Source organism: Vulpes vulpes, chromosome 4 (genome assembly GCF_048418805.1).
Source record: "Vulpes vulpes isolate BD-2025 chromosome 4, VulVul3, whole genome shotgun sequence".
Lineage (NCBI taxonomy): Eukaryota > Metazoa > Chordata > Mammalia > Carnivora > Canidae > Vulpes > Vulpes vulpes.
Window position 1 is genome coordinate 102,546,155 of NC_132783.1, and position 12,896 is coordinate 102,559,050.

Consider the following 12,896-nt stretch of genomic DNA (forward strand, 5'->3'; position numbering starts at 1 on the left):
ACAAAGCATGAGAGGGTCTGAGGTTGGGGCACAAGGCGGGTTCCCATCTTGCAGCCCACCCAGTGCCTTTGAGGTCTTTCTGCCCCAGCCCGCCTCCCCGTGACCCAGGCCCCTCGTCTCAGGGCATTAAGGTGGGTATGGTCTTGGAAGACCAGACATGAAGGTAAGAAAGGGACAGAAGCAAAAGCAAAACAACACAGAGCCAGACCTGGAGATCGCTCTGAAACGCTCCGCTCCAACGTCAGTGCTGCCCCTTTTTTCTTGTTTGTTTTTGTACATTCTTGTTTGCCCCTCAGGCATCAAGCTGTTAGTGTGTACAGGAGGGATTAAAGTGAGACGGTATGTTGGATGAAATATAAATTAAAATTATACTTCTGTCAGTCTGGAATCAGGGACTGTTTCTCAAGGTCTCCCCAAACACTTAATTTCAAATGAGTCTTCATTTATTACTTCGGGAAAGGCCAAATGCATAATTTATCAGCAGGTTGCAGTCAATATATCCTTATAAGCATGTTTCCCATGAGCCTTTGAGCAAAAATATGGTATGCTAATTCTATTAGTTGGGTACACAAGCGCCGCCTAAGAGAGTAAACAAGCGTGAAAAGGAGACACACGCCAACAAAGAAGTGCCTATCACCCTGCCACCCAGGGTCCCCCACCCGGGGGAGGGAACGGCCGGGGGGCGGGGGGCGGGAAGCTAGCCCCGTTGTTGACACCAAGACGCCTCCCCGGCCAGCCAGGCCAGCGCCCCGAGCCCCCTCTCCACCCCCGGCGGGCGCAGGGCGCAGGGCGCAGGGCGCAGGGCGCAGGGCGCAGGGCGCAGGGCGCAGGGCGCAGGGCGCAGGGCGCAGGGCGCAGGGCGCAGGGCGCGGCGGGGACTCACCGGGTCTCCAGCGGCACGTTGCTGTTTAGCACCCAGCTGTCCTGGAGCTGAACGGACTCCGGCGTGGTGGCCAGGTCATTGGGCGCGGGGGCCGGGGCGTGGATCTGGCTCCGCCGGTTGGTGAGCGAGTTCCTGTTGAGGGAGTTGGCGGACGAGTGGTGGTGGGACAGGGTGTGGTTGTGAGGGGGCGGCAGAGGGGGCCTCAGAGTCGACTGGCTGTGGTGGTTGGGGGGACCTGGGAAGAGAGGAAGGAGACACGGCCGTCAGTGGTGCAGACCGCAGGCGCCCTCGAAGCGCCCCCGTCGCAGGCTGGAGACAGAGGGGACACCGCATCCTGGGGTTGGCTGCGCGCAGAGCACCAACTGGCCACTTCGATTGGCCTTTCTTTGCTGCGGGCCTCAAAGGAAGAAGGAGAAATTAGGTTAGTGAAACCGGGCTGGAACCTATTAATCTTGAAATGGAAGGAAGGGGACAGGGCTGGTCATGGGTGTAGCCAAGTCTCTATACCGTTTCCTGGTAAACCAGTACACTGCATATATTCTTCACAAATACTTTCTTTCTTTCAGAATTTATTTATTTATTTATTAGAGAGAGACAGAGAGAAGGACAAGGAGACTCAGGGCTGAGTGTGAGCCAGACATGGGGCTCCATCTCGTGACCCTGAGCCCTAAATCAAGAGACGCTCAACTGACTGTGCCACCTAGGTGCCTCAGATATTTCCCCTTTCTAAAATTAATATGAATATGGTACACTGTAAGTCAGAGAGTGGCATATTTAAATACCTATGGGGGCCAGGTAGGAAAGTGAAGTGGGCCAGTTATGGACCGAGCCGTCTTTACTCAAATCCAAGCCCATGTGCCCACGAAGGGTAAGGGCCCAAGGCAGCCAGATCTTCTAGTGTTTCAAGGAAAGCAGAAAATCTGGACTTTTAGATAGAATTTCCCATTTTTTGAAGACTTTGTCAATTTTTAAAATATGTATATGTTTTGTATATATGTATGTATGTATACAGTTTTTTTGTTTGTTTTTTAATAAGAAAGTATCTGCGAGCCTGCTCAGATATCAGGACTGATGTTTTCAAACCATGGTCCTTATTCCAAATTGCATCCTCTTTTCTTATCTTGAAATCCTCTATCCTTGTAGGAAAAATGCACAAAGGAAAACTATACCTCTGCATGTATCCCTTGTAAATATGACCACAGATGACAACTCCACACAGGGTTTTCCTAGCAACCCATTCTCAATGTACAAAATGAAATATTTTAAGCATAATGAAAATGAAAGTAGTTCACTATGCAATGTAAGCCTATAATTTGGTTTTAATGGCTGCTGAAACATGACTTTTAATTTGTGTCCTTTTTTGAAGCCTCTAGTCGACGTTGGCAGCTCACCAGGTGACTGCCAAGCCTTGTCATTTTGGCCCCTGCCAACTTTTAAAATCCTCAGCCCCTGCTGTCCTGGCTTTAAGAAGTTGGCTCACATCATTTAAACAAGCAATTTGACACAAATTTCAACTACTTGTCTCCTTATGTGGCCAGGCTACATCTCCAAAAGGTGTAATCTACATTCTGTGGCTCCTGTGAAGCCTGCAGAAATATTCCGAAAGACAGACAACATGTCAAGAAGATACTAGGTTTGCAGAGCATCATGACCAAGGAAAACAAGAAGGAAAAATAACAGAGAAAAGTGGTTCCTCGAAGTTTGTGTCTCCAGGCTGAAATTACTTGGTTTTTTTTTTTTTTTGGTCTTCAGAAAAAGATAACTAAAACTAAAACCCAGTGGGAAATGTGGCCATACAGTTGTACAGATTTTAAATCACGTCCTCCAAATGAACCTGCAATTCGTATTTTACATTATGCACCAGTGACATTTTAAATATATCTTTGAGGGAGTTTCATAGCTGTAGCAGGCTATTACATTTCCTGGCATTGTTGTCTGTCTAGTAATGTATTATTATATAGTTATTTAGCATTTGTCTGCCTCATATTAGTGGGAAGAGGTGAGGAAAGGGGGTGAAATGATGTAATAATGATCCTTCAGAGATGCAATCCAAGCCCCTCACACAGGGTTAATGAATTCTCATGCCTTCCCTTCCCTTCTCTCAACTCCCATCCAAGTGGTGTCATTATTCTCCATTAGTTGGGTAATCTTGAGACTTGCCTCAGGAAGATGAGATGAATCAGTGTACAAGGGAGAACCCACTCTCCTCAGCCTCAAGCCCTCGCTTTCTGTCTCCCTCAGCCCCCGGGGCCTCCGCCTCCAGCACTCCGGACCACACACTCTCCAAAAGTACAAAGAGGTTATGGGAGGTATTTAATTCACTAAATGAGATCCCAGAACCCTCCTGCTTCCTGTCTATTCACCCTGAGCTGAAGTTTCTTTGCCTTCTCCAACTTGTGTGGCCCTCCTCTGTCCATCTGTGTTCTGTGTGGGTGGAATTCCTGTGGGTTCCCTTTTGTTGAAAATATCCAGGTGCTGAGTGGGAAATGGAACCATCGGCCTGGGTGCTATGTAGCATGGTCCAAATAAAAGGGGGTGGTGAGCTTTCCAGTTGCCTGGAAGAGATGTCAAGCTCTTTTTCTATTTCTGCTAAAGAGGGGAGGTTTAGAGTTTCATTGGGGAGATGAAAGAAGATGTAATTCTCTGCCCACTCTGCCCTCCTACAAAAGCCTGTTATTTCACTGCAAGTAAATCAAATTATTGATGGCAATAACAAAAACTATCCAGCATCCTTAGTATTAGAAGATGTTTTCCTCATTATTGCTGCTCATTTCCACTGTGACACTGATTATATTTGCTCATTTATCTATCCATCTAACAACCAGGTTTTTCAACTAGGTGCAAGATCTAGAAAGGACAATTAGGACACAGAATGGTAAAACCTACCGCTGGGGTCTGTACAGAGAGACATGGGAGCATTGGTGGGGGCAGGGGCGGGGGTCACTTAGCCAGTTGTTAGGAGATAAAAATCTAAAGAACTGGATTTGAGGACTGGATCTGCCCCTTTTGAGTCATGCGAACCTGGGCATACAAAGCCATTTCTGTAATTCTCTGAGTACTCATCCACCATGGGTAACAGCAGTAAGTACCTGTGTGTCAACATGGGAGATGGAGAGGAAGAGGAGCGAAAATGCCAAGCATGCCACCCGAGGCTGCCCAATTCCCCAATCATGTGTATGGAGCATTGCTCACTTCTTTCAGGAAGAAAAACATGGATAAGACATAACTACAGCTCTCAATGAGTCCAGATTTGAGTACGGGACATAAACCTAGATTTCAACCATCCAGGGTGGAAGTCGCAAATCAGCAGCCCCCAAGCTGGATATTACCAAAAATTCAGAGGCAAGATTTTGTATAGTTGTTCCAGATCTCTGACTTCTCTTGAAAACAAAACAAAACAACAAAAATACTGAGTCTATTCCCTCATGGTAACGACTGGCATAGCTGAATGCCTTTGGGTGGTTTTCTGGTTTGTTATCAACCCTAACAATCCCTGTTATTTTAATCTGGCTGGATGTATGTATTTATGTTACCGCTGGTAGGCATTTATGTTTTTGACTGCTGGTTTCATCCGTGGTACCTTAGTATTCTGGGTGGGTCACATATTTCTAATATAAGAACATCTCTGCTACAACTAATGATCCCAAGCACTTTTTGTGTTTATTGGTTTTCATTACATTCATCCAATGAGCTTGCTGGATGTGATGGTTTTCCGTTTCAAAAAATGCAAACAATGGCCAGCAACATGCTTTACTGCTTTCCAGGAAGTCAAATTACATGAAAAAGCCCTTCTGAAAGGCAACTCATGTCTTCAATATATGCTGAAACAGAAATGATTAACAACTTGATGAAGGAACCTTCAGGTCCACTCTGAGTTCCACACATTTATTGGGTTTAATTAATGTGCATATTAATGTCTTTTCTATTACATAAATATGAAATCACATAATAATGCAATTGAGCCACGAATAACTATGTAACAGAAATGCTTACACACTATCAACTTAATAAGTATGCTATTAGCAGGCAAAAGGCAACTGTCATTAAAATCACAGTGCTAACCTATTATCTTGCACCTGATTTATCTGAAGTTGAGAACCTAAAATTTATTTTTAGATACTGTGTGGCTTTTAGTCTGAGGAAGGAGGAGCTGCACACTGGTCCTTTGTTAAAAGCTAGGGCAGGACAGGTAGGACTCCTAGCAAGGATAAATGAATTTATGGGAGAGGGTGCTTCCTGTATGTTTAAAAACTAGGTGCTTGAAGGACCGCTTGGTTTGTCCTGTTTGCTCAAAAGAACAGTGCTTAATATTTAATGTTGCCAGAAATTTTGGTCCTGACAGGGATGCCATTCCCACATTCCGTCCTTCCTAAACTGCCAGTTGGTTGACACTAGAGTCATAAGACAAATCAAGTAGTGCTTTACTTTACCCATCCAAGAAGGGGTAACAATATCAATTCTAACAAAGTTAGACCTGGAGACTGCAAAATCCTGGAGTATCAGCTCCTGTGTCGACTAGACTCACAGAGCTCAAACAGCCTATGGAAACAACCAATGCCTACATTGTCAATAATGTGTAAAGGAAGGATTTTCTTTGGAGCTAAGAAAGTAAATTCTTAATAATTGGCTATTGTTGCACTCCTCCTAAATAAACAGGTGGATGAGGCATTTAGGCTAGGCCTACTCTTGCCAAGAGGGAGTGGGTGGTGCAGGAGAGTAGGAGGGCAGGGATAAATAAGATGGCTTTGTCTTGCTCTATAGTCCACACTATTATTTTCCTGGTGATTAAAAAAATGATAAAATGTATGAAATCAAAAAATATAAGTATAGGCCTGCCCTCCTATAATAATTCACTCATTCTTGGAGATGGCATGCCAACTGCTGGTCTTTAAAAATTTCAACCCCTCGGACCTTGAGATGATGAATTAACCACAAACTCTCTGCCCCCTTCTACTGAACCATGTCTTTGTAGCAAGTTACATCTTGACAGCAATTTGAAGATGCTAGCAGTGAGGCTGGTGTTGATAGAAGTTTTGGAGCCCTGGTTGGTGAAAATTGGCACCAGGACACGCTGTTCAGACCTGACCTCAAACAGGAGGCAGAAGGAATCAGAGATGAAGACTTTCAAGAATAACAGCCTCTAGTTAGAAGGAGGAGTCTATTGCTGATGACCAGACTTGTGGTTGGCTTTGAACCCCTTTGTGGCCACCTATTAACAGTTGTGACCCTTGGAAAATTATGTATTTTTATCCCGTCTATTTCTTCATCTGTAAAATGGGCAGAGTCATTTTACTTTTCTCATATGGTTGTTAGGAGCATCAAATGAGAATACATCTTTAAAAAGCCTGCCACAATTCTTGGCACATAGTAAGTATTAATCAATGTTATTATTACATTTATGTGTACATATAATGTATTACATATGTAATATGTGTATTACATTATGTGTTATAATTAATAATAGTGATAACACTAATAATAGCAATAGCAACTATGGCTCTAGGAAAAATGATGAATATTTCTTGGGGAACTCAGGTTTTCCTAACTCTTTGGAGTGGGAGCTTCTGGAGGATGATATCAATCAAATCAATGTAGAAAGACAAAGTCACCAATCTCAGACCTCCTCCAGCTTCAAATGCTGTCCACAGAAGGGCCTTCTGACCAAGTGACATGGCACAGGCATTACTATCGGCAGTCTCAAGAGCATCTCTCTAAGGGCTTGCAGAAATGGAACCTGGGATTCAGAAGTGTTCCATTCCCCATAAACAAAACGATTGATGTTAAGGACGGACCACAAAATGACACCAACAAGAGCTGCTAAGAGCTAGGCTCTCTCTGTGTGTTTGGTCCTGTGCAAAGTCCTGTACATAAATTATCTCAATATGTTACCACTCACTGTTATGGGACAGGCTCTCTTATCATCTCCATTCTACAGATCCAGCCAGTGAGGTGCAGAGAGGTTAAGTAAAGCCCCACAGGCCACGTGGCTTAGTAAGTGGCACAGCTGCTTTTGCACCCCAGGCCTTCTTCCCCACGCAAAAGAGCACAAGGCCCCAGACGGCCCTCACACAGGAAGAGAACAAAGACCCCTGCCTGGAGTGTAGACTCACCCTGGCAAATACAGAGGAAAATGGCCTTAACTCCCTTCTCTGCATATTTGCTTCAATGGCAGAACAAAATCTTGTGAGAAATTGGAGGGAATCGCCCACCTCAAAGCTCTGCACCTCACAGTGCTGCTTGAATCAGGAGAAATAGGCCAGAACAGCCAAACTGCAGTGCAATCTCTTTTCTGTACCTTCCCAAAAGGCTTTTCTCAAACTTCCTCCTCCGTGCTGCATCCCTGGCTCCCGTAACCAGTGGCATGAGGGATAAGCAGCAATTAGGTCTGTTGGAGGCAGAAACAAGGGCACGCTAGGTCCCAGCTCATCCTTCCTGCTCTGACTGGGTACTTTGCCAACAGCTTGCGGGTGGAGGGGGCTGGGGGAGAGGCCAGATCTAGCCTCCTCCTGGGTTTAGAAAGAGATGGAAAGAGATTTACTTGGCTGTAAGTATCAGACACTTGGGACATTCAGCTTGCTCTCTCCTTCCCTGTCGTAGTATCTCCTGAATGATTCATCCACGGTATCGCTGGCCTTGCAGGGCAGGGACCCATCCGCGGTGCTCCTCAGGAATGGCCACTACTGTAGCAAGCCGCGGCCGCAGCCCTTCTGCACGTTGCAGAACGGAGGAGGAAACAGACGGAAGGCTGAAGGGATGACCCGAGTCATGACCTCCCTCTCCCCTCCCGGGGCTGGGCGTCGGCTCTGACCAGTGCCTCTGGGCCAGGAGCGCACAGTCTTGGATCTGGGGCTGCCCTGATGGAAACGCCCCATTCAGCCCCGAACAGAGCACCCCAGAAGGAAGGGGCTGTGTTCACTCGCGGGGAATGATGTGTAGTTCTCTTGCTTACACAAAATATCTGACCTCAGAGAAAAAGCATTCTGAGCGCATTCACAATGACACACGGATCCGTGCTGCGTGGCAGAAGCATGGGCATCGCAGTCACAAACAGCACTCACCTGCAGGCTTAGAAACCAAAGTTTTGTCAGCTCTGCCGGCGTTTATAAAAAAAAGGGGGGGGCGTCTAGAGGGAGACCTTAGATTATCTAAGAACAACTGCCCCCGTGTAAGAAGCACCGGCCACGTGTTAAGCGCTCCATATAGTTCGCCTTATTTAAACTTATCATAATCTTTTCAGGAGATACTGTTCTCCATCATAAAGAGGAAGAAATTGAGGAGCAGGATGTTAAGAGACAGAAGGCTCTCTCCTTACACGTTGTATTTAATCGTAATGCAGCTGGGCCCCTCCCGAGTGCACGCCGGGCACATCTTTTCCCTGACCCTTGGCATGTGTTTTTGTTTTGTTTTGTTTTGTTTTGTTTTGTTTTGGCATGTGGTTTTATATCATTTTTGGACCTTCCTGTTTTTCCTGCTAGACCGTGAGCTCCTTCAGCACAAGAGCCTGTCTCTCTTTATGTCCCCGGCACAGAAGCAATGCTGAATGAATGAGTGAAGGAACACATCATGCCTCCGGAGGGCTGTGTTGGGAGGCCCTCAACTCCATTAGAGCGGGATCGTGCAGGCTTCTGCCTCTGTTCTTTGAGCATTTCCTGATCCCCAGACTCTGATGGGCCTTTCCCTTCATTCCCTGAATTCTCATTACCCTCACAAGGGTTTTAACAGGAAGACAGTTGGACTCAGGGAGAAGGTAACCTTTTTTCCCTTTGTTTTTATTTGTTTGTTTTTTTCCTGGCTAAGCCTGACCACCTATTCTCTCTTTTAAATAACAGATTTACTGACGTTTAATGAAATTCAGCTTTTAAAAGTGTATGTTTTAGTGTCTCCTTTTACTATATTCACCGAGATGTGCAACCATTGGCACAGTCTGATCTTAGAGCATTTTCATACCACCCCCCATAGGAAACCCCATACCAATTAGCAGCCACTCCCCAGCCCCCCACCTCCTGGCAAACATCAGTCTACTTTCTGTTTCTATGGATTGGTCTATTCTGGGCATTTCTTGTAAATGGTGATTCCCTTTGTGTGTGTGTGTGTGTGTGTGTGTGTGTGTTTCCACGACATCTGTTACCAAGCCTTGTTGGAACAAATCAAAGTTAGATCTCAGATGGGGCATACTTCATACCACTTAAAAAAAACCTTTCCCTGTCAACCTGAAGCTGGTGTTCACAGGAGCTTTTTTGGCCATGACCCCCCTGCTGTTGATATTTTTCAGAGATTGTTAGGTATGGCCATTTGAGACACAATTGTATACTTCAGGGTCCAAGGGGGATCCTGGAATTTGTTCCAGGGCTTTCAGGCATGGCTGTAATCACAGCAGAGTGCCCATTCCTGCTCAACTAAAACACAAACACACACAGGTGGGACTCAGGGGAGGAGAAAAGAGGAAGGGAATTCTTGAATTGGGTGCCGAATCAGTAGTTGCACTTGAATCATGCATGACCTTAATAGCCGTTGTAGATTTGGGACCATTCTGCCCCAGTTGGGCAAGTTCTCACGCATCTCAGAAAGGGATTTTAATCATAGGTGCCACATCATTTTACCATACTCCTATATTCATTCTTTGCGTTCTTAAATCATCCAGGAAGTATCATTTGAGATCAATGTCAACTCCATTAGCTGCTTTCCCAGTGACAAAGACAAAAAAAAAAAAAAAAAAAAAAAAAGAAGACCACTTGAAATACTTGAGAGGAGCCCTTCTAAAGAGAAGATTTTATTGCGAAGTTATGTCTGAGCAGTGCCTATCTGAGCATTTCAATAAATCTACATTACCCTAGGTATTTTGGCATCCTCTGGGAGAGGAAAGCCTATCAGTAGAAAGTAATGATTTTGGGTTTTTCAATTGCCCTAAGGATCTTGACAATGCTATTAAGACCCATGCTCTCCCTGTCGAGAAGTTTAGAAGTGAAATTATTAATATGCCCAGACGTTATGTTGATTGTTGCGCTGTAGCAGAAAATACTCTCTCTGTTATTTGAGCTGCATTATCACTTTCCCAAGCAGAGAATTGCATCAAAAATTTAAACTCCTCTCATTCCAGCTCATCGCATAGCTTTTCAAGGTCTTATTGTAAAATAGTCTGGGCAATATTTGGGCATTTCCCTCTCCATGAAAGATAATATGTTTTTCATAGCCTAGACTATTTTTTTTTTGAAAAATAAAAATCACACATGGAATTTTCTTCCATCAAGATGCCATTTTTTAGCTCTTTAACCGGGTTTTTGTTGGGGTGTATTTCATTCTCCCCCACCTTTGGATGGTCACAATGTTTTCCCCTGAACACAGGTAGAAGATCAAAGCAAAGATAAAATATGATTTTGATTTTAGGTTGTGTCTCTGATGAACAGAATGATGGAGAAAATCTCTGATCTACACCATTCATTAACACTGAGAATGACTGAAGCACACCAGTTAAATGGCAAGGACGGGATAAAGGTTCCTGGAGCATTCTCACTACAAAGCTCAGCAGAATTATTTACTATCTGGGTGACCTTTTCCCCAAATCTCTCATGGTACATGCCTTATAGGGCAAGGGAACAAAAGTTTCTCCATACTATATAAACAGAAGTCAGCTGAATGTCAGAAGACCTTGAACTGCATCTGGTTTCATGTCAAGTGACAGCTGATGTAATGGTATGTATAGGGCGTACTGCTGGAGATATTTTCTGCCTTCAAAATACACATACACACAGACACACACACACGAGCAAGTAATTACTCAAGAAAAATTTCTGGGAGCTTCCTGAAGAAACATCCCCTGCCTAGGGTTACATGGTGCATATATTGTCAGAAAAAGTGCCCCTTTGGGTTTTATTCATAACTGATCAGTAGTCTCTTTCAGAGTTGTCTTGAAGTTGCTTTGCATTTCTCAGTTAAAGTGGATGAGACCGTGCTCCTGGCCCTTTCTATCATGTAGCATAGATAATGAGCAGGAATATCCAGGGCCAAGCAGAGACAGATGAGAACATCCACCCCATCCAAGAGCCCCAGGACGCAAACAACTTTCAGAAAAAAACTAGCACCAAGGGAGGACATTGTGCTCTGTGGATCTTGGCTCTGTGGGGGAAGAGGGTGCAATAGCAACAGAATCACTATCTCCCACTTGGCCCCTCTGGAAACAAGGGCTTCTTCCTAGCCATCCATGGCTCAGTATGCCATTTTCAGGGCTTTCTCAGTCTTTTTGACCTTGACCTCTCCAATTATGCCTGAACAACTTTTGGAGTTTGACGATCAGAGTTACGAAGCACTTAGCCTGTCCGTGCCTCTGCTTCCCCACCCAGAAAAGGTGGTGAACATCATTCCTGCTTGGTAAGGAGTTAAATGAGATAAGACATTTTAAGTGAAGGTGCTTAGAAGATACATGACAGATAGGAAGGACATAAGAGATGTCAGGATTTATTTATCTTTGCTTGAACAGGCTAATTCTTTCTTGAGGCTGTGGAGAGAGGAGTGAAATAGACCCTGTGATTCAAAGATTATTGTTGTAATGACTTGTAAAACTTCCTGTTGTCAGATATTTTTAAGGTTAATAGCACCATTAAGAATTAAGGATCCTTTTTCCCTCTTATGAGTTATAGTAAGTAGATAGAGGTCTTACCAACTCCCCAAATAATCAGTGGTCTTCATTTTCATCTTTTGCAACTTAATACATTGAAATAAACCCTTCTGATGGAAGGGCTGTATATTAGTTTCTTTTGATAACTTATCTTATTCCCTATGAAAGTCAGCATTAAGGCAGGCCTAAGTTTTCTTGAATTGTGGTGTTTCATTTAAAATTAGCTTCCATTTCTCATGGTAAAGCTCATGGTAAAGTCAAGGTTTTCTTGGGATGTGTGTGTATCCGTGCATGTGTGTATGTGTGTGTGTGTGTGTCCCACTCAGGCTTATCTATGAGCCATGCAGGTTTGCTCTATCCCTGCAATTCACCACTGAACAAGTCACAGAGGTCCTGAGTTATTCATAACATTTAGTTTAGATGGTTTAAGTCATGAATTAGCAATTTGTTTCTCAGGGCTTCTTGGGTTACTGAAACTTTTTAGTATTTATCATCTCAAATGGGATCATTCTTAATCCCATAATGTAGGGAGTGAGTAATCTCTCTCATGAAATATCAGATTTGGAGGAGAAAATAATTTCCATTTCTAACACTGCTTATCTGACACTTTAATAGTGTGGTCTGGGAAGGCTTCTCAATAAGATGATATTTGATCAGAGATCTGGAGGAAATAGGGAGAGAGCCATTCCAGTGTCTAGGGGAACAACGTTTTAGGGAGAGAAAAGGCAAGAACAAAGACATTTTAAATCTAGGATGTATAGGGGTTGGCCAGAATATCAGCCTAGGTTTTCCTCTTCCATTCAGCTTCAAGTCTACTTCTCAAAGAAAACAGTGAAATAAGTAGGAAAGGTCTTGGTCCTTACTCGCCTCTGATATGGGCTTGAACCAGGCAGCCTTCTGCCTCAGGGCCTTTGCACTTGCTGTACACTTGGCCTGTGGATACAGATAATTAAGTAGCTCACTCCTTTAATGTTGGAATGTCTCAGCTCGAATCTCCCATTAAGACACACCTTTCCAGACAACCTTCAGCAGTCTTATCTTCTTTACTATGCTGTTTCTCTAAAGCACATATTATCACTTTCCCCCCCCCTCCCCCCCAGTAATTTTCTTTCTGGACTAGAAAGTAAGTATCTTGAAGGTAAAGATACTGTTTTATTCTCTGCTGAATCCCTGGCTCCTCGAACACTTTGTAGGTACAATAAAGAATTTCTGAATTAATGGATTAATTAGTTACACCTTGAGAAGTGTGGCAAGAGCAAAGGAGTCAAAAGAAGAGTCTGAATTCCAACAGAAATGAATGTCTTTCAAAGGAACTGCTGCGTGGTGTCATCTGAGACAAATCTCAAAAGCATGAACTTGACTAAAGTTCAAGAAAAAACTTATTGCAGGCATCCTTGCCAA

At 44.1% G+C, this 12,896-nt stretch overlaps 1 protein-coding gene across 50 annotated transcripts in view; it reads right to left on the reverse strand.

Annotated features, from left to right (window-relative positions):
- The window catches only part of TENM2 (teneurin transmembrane protein 2), a 3,534,961-nt gene that overhangs the window by 296,630 nt on the left and 3,225,435 nt on the right, over nucleotides 1–12,896 (reverse strand). For all 50 annotated transcript variants that reach the window (XM_072756643.1, XM_072756655.1, XM_072756648.1 and 47 more), the window contains one exon: nucleotides 884–1,118. In XM_072756643.1, the coding sequence (XP_072612744.1) occupies nucleotides 884–1,118 (235 nt within the window). The remainder of the gene's footprint in view (nucleotides 1–883; nucleotides 1,119–12,896) is intronic.